This window comes from Sciurus vulgaris (assembly GCF_902686455.1).
Source record: "Sciurus vulgaris genome assembly, chromosome: 5".
Classification (NCBI taxonomy): Eukaryota; Metazoa; Chordata; class Mammalia; order Rodentia; family Sciuridae; genus Sciurus; species Sciurus vulgaris.
This window is the reverse complement of record NC_136465.1, coordinates 167855177-167867575: the sequence shown is the minus strand read 5'-3', so window position 1 is coordinate 167867575 and position 12399 is coordinate 167855177. Positions and strand designations below refer to the sequence as shown.

The following is a 12399-nucleotide window of genomic DNA, read 5'->3' as shown; positions in this document are numbered from 1 at the left end:
TCATTGCACACAAGTGGAGTCCAACTTTTCACTTCTCTGGTTGTACACGATGTAGATTCACACCATTCGTGCAGTATACATATACATAGGGTGATGATGTCCGTCTCATTCCACCATCTTCCCCACCCTCTGCCCCCTCCCCTCCCCTCATTTTCCTCTGCACAATCCAGAGTTCCTCCATCCTTCCCTTACCCCACCACCACCACTGTTACGTATCAGCATCCATGTATCAGAGAAAATATTCACCCTTTGGTTTTTTGGGATTGGCTTATCTCACTTAGCATGATATTCTCCAACTCCATCCATTTACCTGTAAATGCCATAATTTTACTCTTCTTTATGGCTGAGTAATATTCTATTATATATATATATATACATATATGTATATATATGTATGTGTGTGTGCATATATATATACAGACACACTACAGTTTCTTGTTTCTTATTCGTCTATTGAAGGGCATCTAGGTTGGTTCCACAATCTAGCTATTATGAATTGAACTACTATAAACATTGATGTGGCTGCATCACTGTAGTATGTTGATTCTAAGTCCTTTGAGTGTAAACCAAGGAGTGGGATAGCTGGGTCAAATGGTGAAATATCAAGAAGGCACCATTACTAACCTATTCAATTATGACTTAAAAAATATAGCTAAGCATAAGCTTTAAAATGCTGGTAAGTAGTGATGTTTACGATGCAGAACTGGAATATGACTTAAAAGAATCACACCTGCCCTGGAATAATTCAGTACTGATTGCAAAAATATGATTCATGTTTGGTTCCTTTATGTTTTCTTTTTACATATCTTTCTTTTCTCCAGTGAACCTATATAATTTCTCTAATAGCTGAAAGTATATTTTAAAAGACTTCAGCAAAGGGTTTGTTATGTAATAATTATTTCATCATTCTTGTGTTTCCTCTCTCTTGATTCAGACACACTTTCTTCTCCAAAACTGGTGCCAAAATGTAAATTACATGAGCAAAACACTAAGAAAATATTAATTTTTTTTCAAAGAATTTGCATTGAATACCTTATTTTTTTTTTTTGGCCTGGTGGCTCACATCTCTAATCCCTGCTGCCCTGGAGGCTGAGGCAGAAGGATCTCAAGTTTGAGACCATCCTGGGCAATTTAAGGTGACCTTGTGTCAAAATAAAAATGAGAAAGGGCTGGGAATGTAGCTTAGTGGTACAGTTCCCCTGGGTTCAGTCCGTAGTACTGGGTGGGAGGGGGATTTAGTTCCTTTCTTTAATCACGTTCTTGAAATCAAAGATTTTGTTAGCACCTGTTGCATTGTGTTCTTGGCATCGTAAAAGTGATAGCAAAGTTGATAAAAAGAGAAAGAGGAGAAGGTGCAGAGAGCACCCTGGGGGAGGGGGTGCTCTGGGAGAGGAGAGCTGCACTCAGTGCATTTTATGTCTCGGGCACCATTTGTGATGTTTCAACAACGAATTAATATAGTGACTTTCCCCCCCTTCTCCAACTCCCTCTGTGCCTTGTCCTATCTAGTCTGAAGTTTCTTGGATCCCCAACAAGCATTACTCTGGGATTTATGGCCTGATGAAGCTCGTCCTGACCAAAACTCTTCCTGCCAACCTGGAGAGAGTCATTGTCCTCGACACAGATATCACCTTCGCCACCGACATCGCGGAGCTCTGGGCTGTGTTCCACAAGTTCAAAGGTAATCGCGGCTGCTTTCTTTCTGGTATCCTTGTAGGTGTCGGCACATCAACCCTCCTGACTGTGTTTCTTTAAAGAGATGAGTTCACCTCAGATAAGGTCGTGCTATTCAAGTCAATAAGAAATCTCAAAAATAGTTACCTTTCAACTCTACTTGGATTTGAAACCTGTTAGAGTAAAACTGGAATTTGCATGTCTTTACTAAATGAAGTGGTAAGATGCGTGTGACTAGGAAGAAACCAATTTAGGATACTTTGTAGCCATTAAATATCAAATGTGTGTATTTCGTATGCAGAAAATTGAGTGTTGATGTACTTGTGTAGAAACATGCATTTATTGGTTTTCTCTTTTTTGAAATAATTCTTTGATTGCCAAGAAAGCCTTTGAAGTAGCAGAAACAGGTATTGATTATAGAGTGTTTGAAATGTTCTTATGGCTTTTGCTTTCCTTAGCATGATTATTATTTTGAGGAGGTGTGTTAGTTTGGTTTTCAGAGACCTCTCTTCTCATCTGGTAACTTTCTTCTTAGCACTTACTATTACCTTTGTGAAGACCTCAATGTATATGAGCCTATCTGATAGGCAATTGTGAGCCCAGTATTATATTTGATTCTGGTGGGGCATATGAGAGAAGTCACAGGTTACCAGGAATTTCAGGCTGTTTTAATACCTCTTTCCCCAGTGTTATAGTTTTGAAGTTCCTCTCTCTATTGGACAAATGCAATGAGAGAGAAATTTGTTAATAAAATCACTAATTTCCTATCTTTTTCTTTGTCAGATTGCACACTAGCTTCTGCTTAAAATCACTGTGCATTTTCTCTTAGCTCTTTATTCTGTGAAGGTGAAATCCTTCTTACTAATTTTCAATGTAGCATTTCCCGTTGGTCTCTATTTCCATTCATGGGCAGGGTAAATTCCTTGCCTACTGTGGTCACTGCCTGCTTCCTTCCAGAATTATCATAGCTCTGGGCTAAGTGAGGAAAGTGTTCAGCATATCACAGGATTGACATTGTGCCCCTGGGACTCTTTTCTTTATCAGGATCAAAATTAACATTTCTTATCTGGGTCAATAATGGCATTAGGGAGACATCCTTTAACAAAACTGGGAACGGGGTGTCTCTGCTGTCTAATCTCTTCCGCATAGAATGCTGGGACCTACCCTTTTATTTCCTAAATCAAGACACTGAAGTTTGGAGGGATGCAGGGTTTTGCCCAGAGTTGAGATCAGAAATATGTGTGCCTCGGCTTTTCTCTGTTGTTTCTGCTGTGTCTCTTTCTGGTCACACACAACTCATTTGGGACAGTTTTTCTTTAATTGCAGTGTATTTTATTCATATTTTTATGCTGATGTTCAATGTTGACTGATGCATTTATTCAGTGGCATTTATTGTGTCCCAACTGGGTGTCAGACTGTATATCTAAATCAGGAAATGAAAAGAGGGGTAACAGAGGGACAGGGAGAGTAGTCACCTGTCCTGGAGAGGGGCATAGTAGTCTGATGGGACGCATCACAAGGCAGGTGGTATCTGTGTACTGTTTAGTTGGGAAAAAGCAACAGATGCCCATGTTCCCTTTGAAAAGAGGGGACTTTGCTCGCCAGCTCCTGGGAGTTCTCTCTGGCCGTGGCCCCCTGCCGGGAATGCACCATGCCAGGCGTTGACTAAGGATCAGGGGACCCTGCTAATCAGCTTTCTCCCTGGGGACCACCTCACAGCCTGAGGCCCTCTGTCCAGTCCTGCTCTCTGTCCTCCTCTTTCAGAGGAGCTGGTCCCTAGAGTTCTCCCTGATTAACCTTCCATGTGCTGATTTCTATCTCAATTTGCTTCTCTTGAAATCAGCCCTTGCCTCCATCCACAGCTCTAGGTCTCCCTTGGAGAAGTGCAGCTCAGCAAAATCACTAGGACAGGTGATCAGAAATCTCAGCGCTGCGTCCAGGAAATCACTTTCATTCTGTTGCAGCCAGGGTGGGCCGTAGCTCTAGTGGCGTTGTGTAGCCAACAGCAACAGCACTCATACATGGTTTCAACCACGCCGGCATCTCCTGCAGAAGGGCAGGGAGGCCTCTGGGCTCTTGCTGCCCCTGGAGTTGCAGATTTGGAGGGTGCTGAGGTTCAAGGCGGCTCCTGGGGCTAAGCAGAGTATATGGGCCAAGGCCAGTACAGGCCCAGGGGACCTTTGAATGCCAGAGCTGGGTTATCGGGCTGTATTCTATTGTTCGTTCTTTGATTCATTCGTTTCTAGCATTTACGAGGCCCCCACTGTGCAGGGGAGTTTGTTAGGTATCATTATTCCCCAAAACTGTGTGATGTGGCACCTGCCATCAGGAAGCTCCCCGACGGGGCAGAAGGTGTCACCACCACCTGCAGAGGAGTAGAAGTCTGAGGTCCTCCTGCCCTGATTCTCGTTTTCGTGAGGAAACGCAGAGGTGAAGAGAAAATAGGTAAGCTCTTCCCTGCTCCGCACTCAGGCCTTCTGGGTTTTCTTTTTGGTGAATTTATTTTTCCTTAATTCTATCTATTAGAAGTCAGGTCATGGAAGAGGGAGGAAGCCTCTTAGGACAGATCCATCAATGTAGAAAGTTCTGGCCGGAGAGAGAATTCCGCTCTCATAAAGCACTTCCACTTGACGCCTTTGTTGTTGAGTATTTTGATTGACAGCGGTGGCATGTGACCTTGTTCGTTTGTCTCGGTGCATTGCTTGGGGCTGCAGTGGTACTTGTATACGAGCACACACAGGCTTGGCTCCTCCCTGGTGCTGTGGAAACCCTGGACCCTGCTGCACCGTGTGCAGTGTCTACTAACAAGCCTGTTATTAAGGACGCAGACTCGTCCTCTCCACCTGCTGCCAGGAGCCCTCAAGTGACTCTTGGAGCCATAGGCCTGACTTCACCTCGGTGGCACATGCCTGCCTCCCACACCAGTGGTCTCCACCCTTCCCCGGCCTGTGCAGCCCCTGGGTGGGAGTGGGGGGGGTTGTAAATACAAGATCTCACAAGAAGGGTGACATTTAAGCAAAGAACAAGCAAGCCTGCTGTCCCCGAGGACAGAGGAAGAGGGTCTGGAGCAGAAGGACAGGAGTGTCCACTTTGCTGTTAGTGGGTGTGGCGTGTAAGAGGGCTGGGAGAGATGGCCCAACACAGCAGGAGGTGCCCAGGAGGCGGCTGGGGGTTGACAAAGTCATATCACAGGGACCTTGTTTACAGGATCCCAGGGGGGACACTGACTTTCCTGCCAGGCACCTAGAGGACCGTCAGTGAACTTTGAGCAGAGGCAGGACTTGGATCTGCTCTGTTTCTGATGGGTCATCCCGACTGCCCTTTTTAGGATGGAAGGACGTGAGGAAACCATTCAGGAGGCAATTCCAGTCCTCTAGGTGGGGGTGACAGGGGCTCAGGCCTGGGTGGAGCGGTAGAGGAGGGGAAGTCGTCTCATTAGGGTAGGTGTCGAAGGCCAAGTCACTCCTGGAGTGGCAGAGAGCAGGGTGGAGGATGACCCCAGGTGGCTGGTGGGTGCAGAGAGGACTGAGAGCGTCACGGCGCTCCAGAGCTTGCCAGGCTGGGTAAATGTGAGATCCTGCCTTGGATGTCTGCCTGGAGAGGTGAGGAGGCAGGCAGGTAAGTCATGTTTGCAAAGCCAAGGGAAGATAACTGTTATTTCTCAAGTCCTTCTTCTGTTCCGAGCACTGAACTAGAAGCTTTGTACATTTGAAAGTTAAATAAACCGAGCCTGAGGGAGATTAAATTGCTGTCCCTGCTCAGAGAGCCATCACACAGCAAAACTGACCCCAGGCCCTTTGACTCCGGAGTCTGTGCTGTGTCCACGGCCTTGTGTCACCTCTCCTGGATCCCTGCTGGGGTGGAGAGGGGGACGCCCACCAAGCTGGGAGGCAGGGTCTGCACTTAGATCAGGTGTGACTCATGCTTCTGAGCCACCAGGACCCTGGGGTGCATTAGTAAACTGCACACAGAACTGGAAGCAATGCGTGATTGTAACATCCGGGGAGGAAGCTGTGAGGGCTGAAATCAGAGCCTTTGGAAGAGAGCCCTGCTGAGCATTAAAGACGGTCATGTCACCCACAGGGCACGTGCCTACCCCTGAAGTGGGCATGTCACCACGGTGTACGGTTCTGGCCTTCAGGCAGGTGTAGTCACTACCCAGCTTACCTTTGTGTGCCACAGCTGTGCTGTGGGCATCTCTCAAGGGCCTGCCAGGCTAACCATGGCTGATCAGAGCTCCTGGGCTAAGTGCTTCCCTGACCCAGCCACTTGGTTCAGCACTTTGTGAGTGAACTCAGTGGCCTACCCAGCCCGGCGTGGAGCAGTCACTGTTGAGGTCCCTATCTTAAAAGTTTGGGATTGGATTCTTCCCGAGGCAGGGCAGCTTCTCCAGGGTCTCACCGCTCTCACGGTGTGAAACTGGGATTGGAACTCAGAAGACCCAACTTCAATCCAGTCCTCTTCACCCAGCGCCCCGCATTCCTGAGAAGGGGAAGAAAAAGCACTCTGTGGTTGTGGCCAAGAGTCTCTTTGGAGAGACAAAGGGGGGACCCGGGGTGGCTGTGTAAACCAGTTTGGAGAAGTCAGACCCAAGGTGACACCAGCATTCAGAGGCACAGAGACGTACAGACGCCGGCATCCCGCCCGGCGTGTGACTTCCCGTAATTCTGCATGTGGAGTGACTGTGGGCCCCAGGACCTCCATCCCTGGCTCATGATGGGCTGGTAGAGGAGGTCAGCTGGGCTCACTGCTAACTCTTGAATAGGCACTATATTCTGAGCCTTCGTGTTCCCCCAAAATTCATAACCCCAAAGTTAATCCCCAGTGCAATCATATTAAGAGATAAGCCGTTTAGGAAGTGATTAGATCATTAGGGCTCCTGTAATGGGGTTAATACCTTTATAAAAATGGCCTCAAGGCGGTTGTCTGTCCTTCTGCTGTGTGAAAACAGAATTAGAAGGAACCATCTAATGGAGCAGACAGCGAGCCCTCGCCAAACACCAGGTTGATTGTTGCCTTGAAGAACTATGAGAAATTAATTCTGTTGTTTATACATTACCAATTCTAAGGTGTTTTGTTACCGCAGCTCAAGCAGACTAAGATGACAGGTTACCTGGCTCCTCTGGGCCCAGGTGAACTAGAGGCAGTGCTAACGGGGTCAGTGTGAGACCCACACCAGGTCACTGCATTCTTCTTCCAACGTTCCCTTTTCTCTGAGGACTCCTGCCAGCGCCTGTGGGGTCCCGGTGGACACTGTTACTGTGTGTCTGCCCCATTACCTCTCAGCTCTGTCTGTGAAGCCATCGGGCTGGGGGTGGCTAAAAATGTGAAATATCATAGGAAAATGGAACGTGAAAACGTCAGAGGTGTTATTTCTGCAAAGGCATCTGTAGAACTTTTATGCTTATACTCAGTTGCCTTGAAGAAGTTTTTAAAAACTCTTTAAAGTTCTTCAGGTCTCTTCTTTCTGGCTGTGCCCATCTCCCCTGATGGGATTTGGTGGAGTAGCATGAGCTGAGCAAAGAAAGAGAGCAAGTTCAAATCCCTGCTGGCCTACTTATCAGCAGGAGAGTTGGGAGGTCATTACCCGCTCAGCCTCGCCGCCTCCTCGTCTGTAGAAAAACACTGACGTCTTTGCGCAGCGATCAGGTGAGGTTTGGGAGGGGCCCTACCCCTGCTGGTACCCAGTAGGCTCTCAGACCGTGTTGTACCTTTTCTCCTTCCTTCCTCCTCTCTCCCATGTCCCAGGCCACTCTTAATGGTCTCTTTTCCATTCATTTAAACCCTCCTCTGTTCCTCCTCCACCTGCCTCCAAATGAGGCCCTCCGTTCCCTCCCTGGCTGGTGTGAAAGTAGAAATCAAAGTAGACTTTTCAGGATGACCACGACCCCTTGTGCTGGCCAGGTTTCCCCGATGAAAGCTGTCCCTTCTCGTCCAGTGTGACAAGCCCTCTCCCAAGGACCCACGTAGATGTCTACGCGTCTCGCCTTCTCTCCAGACAGTTCCTAATCTGAGAGACTGTTTGGCCAGAGGGAAGAAAAACAGACATTTTTAAAGATAAAAATTCTCAAATAAAGTGCTTTAAAATGGCCTCAGCAGCTGGCGTCTACTCGGGCGCGGGCGGTGAGTGCAGAGCCTGGAGCTCTGTGGGCCAGAGCCAGCCTGGGCCTGTGTTCTTTGTCACCAGTCACGCAATTTTGCTAAAAGACTGGGGCACTTTTGTTAAAAACAATCTGTACCGTGTTTTAACATTATCTCTGGCTCTTCTGGCGTTGATGGGTTTCCCTCCCTGTCACTAAGTTGTATGTGGCTTTGGTTTTTAACTTGAACCTCCTAGCTGATTTTCCACTTGGAGAATCTCAGTGGCTTCTTGCGACCTGCCCCCTCCTTTCTTCTCCTCGCTTATCCCTGCTGCCTTTCGTCCAGGATCAGACACCGGCACATCTCCTCTGAGGCGCTCCTGGTCCTTCCACTGGGCCAGCGGAGGCATCAATCACTGGGACCACATGGAGATGGCATTCCTGGGAACAGGAACAAAAGGATTTTCGTTATGTTCATAGTAACTTGGCTGCAAATCTGCCTTTTCCTATGGCATTAGGCGACCATTTAACGTCTCAGGCCTCTTTGGGCTGGTTGTTTTTCTGAAGAGTGAGGGGAGGATCCATTAATAACTGCCCCCCAGGCTTTATCTTGGTGGTTATATCAGATAGTGTTTGTGTATTGCACGTTATGTAATAAATGGTAGTTTGCTGCCTTTCCTTCTACATATGTTTCTCTTGTTCCTAAACCTGAAATTCTTGAGAGTTAAGGGAACAGACGCTGCTCCCCTCCCTTCTTCCCGCTCCATTCCTCTCCTTTTTCCTCCTCCTTTCTTCCCTCCCTCCCTCCCTTCCTGCCTTCCACATTCATTCAGTCATTCATTCTTTCCTTACTTCATTAGCTGAGCCCCTGGGCCAGCCCTGGGTCCTGGAGATGAAGCAGTGGATAAGGCCCCCTGCCCACCCTCCTCTAACGCACGTCCCTTCAGCTCTGTTTAGGTGTCGGGCCCTGGACCATCTCCTTTATCTCTCATGGACGTCTCTGAGTAGCTCACCTGAAGTCACTACTGAGGAGTTAGTGGCAGGACCTGACTTGAAGCCAGGCTGACCTCAGCGCCCACACTCCTGACACAAGATTCTAGATCCGTGCGAATGCACAATTACACACACACCCAAAGTATGGGACATGCCGTGAAAGGGAAGATGCAGGCCGGGTGTGGAGGCACACACCTGTAATTCCAGGGACTCAGGAGGCAGAGGCAGGAGGATCACAATTTCGAGGTCAACCTCAGCAATTTAATGAAGTACAAATAACTTAGTTGAGACCCTGCCTCAAAATACTCAAAAGGACTGGGGATGGACTTAATGGTTAGGTACTCAGGTTTAATTCCCAGTACTCCACAACCCCCCCCCCAAAAAAAAAGGAAGAAAAAGAAGAATAAAGGAAGGAAGGAAGATGCAGGGTGAGGTAGGACCGTACCGTGGGGAGGGCATCTGAAGCAGGAGACATGGATGTGGCCGCCTTCTGTTCTGCACCAACCGTGACTGGCGGGAGCCTAGGCCAGTGGTCCAGAAAGAGAACAGTACAGACAAAACTGAAGGGAACATTAAACAGGCTCCTCAGACAGAGGGCGGCTGCCGCCTTTGTTCCCCACTCTGATGTTCCCTCTTCCTGGAACGCTGGTCCTTCAGACCTCTCAGAGTCTCGCTGCCGTCAGTCCCTTCAAGTCTGTGCTCAAATCTCAGCTTCCAGAGAGGCTTTCCCTGATGTTCCCATTTCATCTGCACCTGGAGACGCCGCCCATCCCTCCCACCCTGCTCTGTCGTCTTTCTTATCCGTCACACTCGGGGCTGTCTGATCCACTGAGCTGGCGACTTACCGTGTGGGTTGCTCTGCCCCACCCGGCAGGCGCCCCGGGTACGGCCGGCTGTGCTGCTCATTCCGTGTCCTTCCTGCTGGGGGATAAGGAAGTACCAGGAGGGCAGGGACCATGGTCATCACGTTCCTGGAACTGTGCTGAGCACACAGTAGATGCTCAGTAAGTGTTTATTGAATAATGAACAGATAAAGCTGGTGATTCTGGGTGGAATGGGTGGTAGCGAACGAGTACCACGGCTGCTGTAGGTCTGGGCTTGGCGTTATCTGCTGGTCACTGATAGATGACTCAGATTTTCAGAGTTGAAGAATTCCCTTTGGTTGGGTGGGGACCATCTGTACGCTGAGGCGGGAAACCGGCCCAGCAGTTCCCTCCTTATCTGCGGGGAGTTTGTCCAAGCCCTCAGTGGCGCCGGAAACCACCGGGAGTCCTGAACCTTATGTGTACTTTTTTTTTTTTTTAATACAGACATACCTATGCCAAAATTTGATCTATAAAGTAGATGCAGTAAGAGATCAATAATAATAAAATAGAGCAATGTTAACAATAGACTGTACTAAAAGTGATGTAAATGTGGTCTCTTTCTCACTCCAAATAGCTGATTGTGCTTTTACCTTTTCACCTGAAGAATACCCTTACCATCTTCTCTTTGGAATATTCCAGTGGCTGGCCTTGCACTCTTGTGCTATTGGATCATTACAAAGAAAAATAAAGGTTATTCAAATATAACCACTGCAGTACCTCAGGAGCAAGCTGATAACCACAGCAGCTACCAAGTGACTATTGGGCAGGTGGGCCATACTGTGGACAGGCTGAACCTCAGGAATGACGCACAGCCTGCGCCGGATGGAGCAGTATTTTATTATGCTACTCAGGATGGCGTGGGGTTTTGACTTTTGAATTGTTTATTTTGGGGACTCTCCATTTAATATTTTCAGACCATGGTTGAGTGTGGGTAACTCAAACTACCAAAAGTGAGTCCACAGATAAGAGGGGCCTGCTGGGCTGTGACAGGGAGCTTCAGCAGCACCCGGGAGCCGCCGCTCCAGGCTAAGCCAGGGGTGGTGGCGGCCGAAGGGGCAGAGCAGAGGCCGTGAGGAGAACTTGCTCTGGCGGCAAGTTCTGTTGGGACTTGCAGATCTGGATCCTCCAAGAGACCTCTGGCCTGGAGGTACCTTCAGGTGTTTCCTGTTAAGACTAAAATGGAGCTTGGGGTATGGAAACGGAGGATCTCGGCAGGTAATTCCAGTTGGCTTCTCTGGACCTCCAGGTGTGCTCCATCCAGGGTAGAGCACTCTCCCAGGATTCCCACCCAGGGGAGGGCACCAGGCCCTGCGGGGAACACCACTGGATTTGATGTCTAATAGAGAGCTACGTGGGTGGGGGCAGAATGGAGTCAATAAGGACCAAGGCGGGGCAAGATGGGGTTGGTGTCCTAAAATCCACATGGAGGAGGAGTTGCTGATGGATGCCTAGCAAAGTCAACGAGAACCCCTGGGCACATTCCAGTGTGTCTGGAGCTCCTGCTGGTGCAGACCAGGCCAGTGAGTAATGCCTCTGCCTTGTAAGGCCAGCCTGCCCTGAGCACATGGGGCAGAGGATGGAGCCATATTGATCCATCCCTAGGATCACTGACAGCATGGCCTCTAATGATTTCTTGACTTCCTTAAATGGACTGGGCCAGGCTGTTGGGGAGAACACCTTCAGTCTTATCATCAAAGAGAGGAAGGACAGACTTCTGGATGTGGGCCTGTCGTTCTTTCCCCACTTTCTGCCCCTTTCCCTATCCAAGGGTCCACTCGCAGCATGGTTGGTTAAAGAAGCTGAGGCCATTATTTGGGGTTGCTCAGCATATTCTTGCCATCTTTATAACCTTGGTGAATTACTGAGACCTCTGAACCTCTATTTCCTATGGCCAAAATGGGGGTCATAATACTCATAGGGTATTGGTATAAAAAGTCAGCTTTTTGTCACTATGGTGAAATACCAGAGACAAGCAACTTATGAAGGAAAGAGGTCTATTTAGCTCACAGGTTTGAAGGCTTGGAGTCCAAAGGGCATAGTGTTGTATGGCAAAGGCCACCTCTTGGCTGCCTCACCCTGGCTGCTCATGGCACAGATAGCAATGGTAGGAACATGTGTGGGACCAAATGATTACGTCATCTTAAACCAGGAGCAGAGAGGATGGGGTGGGGCCGGGCCAGCCTCAGGCCTTTGTAACAGTCCTCTTGGAGCAATTCAAGGGATCACATAAGAACTACCATGGAAGTGTATGTCCCCTGTGCCCTAAAGACCTCCTGCCCAGTCCCACCTGTTGAAGTTTCAGTCACCTCCCAGGAGTACCCCCCAGGGCACCAAAGCTTTAATCATGGTGGACCCTTGGAGTACACTCACACCACATCCAAAATGTAGGAGGTGTCACATGAGGTGACCACGTGAAGGTCCCAGTGAAGCAGGGGACACTGCGCAAGCACCCGCCCGAGTCAGCTGCTACAGTCATTAGTACTGGAGTCACCGTCATGACGAGGGGCAGCCTCTGCACACCTGAAGGTTCAAGGCCATGGCGGAAGTTCTTGATATCGGAGGGGACGGTACTAGTCCTGCGTGATAGAGTGGTACCAATGGCCTAGACGGCCATGAGTGGAGGAGGCCTGGGGACAGGGTGACATAGGCAGAGGGACTGAGGTTTCCTTCTAATTGGAAAGAACTGGCCCCTCATCTCAGCAGGGAGGACGGAGGCTGTGGAGTGAGACGCCCCAGGGCTGGTGAGAGGCCTCGCCCGCCCCTGCCGGCCACACTCCAGCTTCTGC

General features: G+C 49.0%; 1 protein-coding gene across 7 annotated transcripts in view; it reads left to right on the top strand.

Annotated features, from left to right (window-relative positions):
* Positions 1-12399, top strand: part of LARGE1 (LARGE xylosyl- and glucuronyltransferase 1) — a 493033-nt gene that overhangs the window by 285240 nt on the left and 195394 nt on the right. For all 7 annotated transcript variants that reach the window (XM_079141602.1, XM_079141604.1, XM_079141608.1 and 4 more), the window contains one exon: positions 1510-1681. In XM_079141602.1, coding sequence (XP_078997728.1) covers positions 1510-1681 — 172 coding nt within the window. The remainder of the gene's footprint in view (positions 1-1509; positions 1682-12399) is intronic.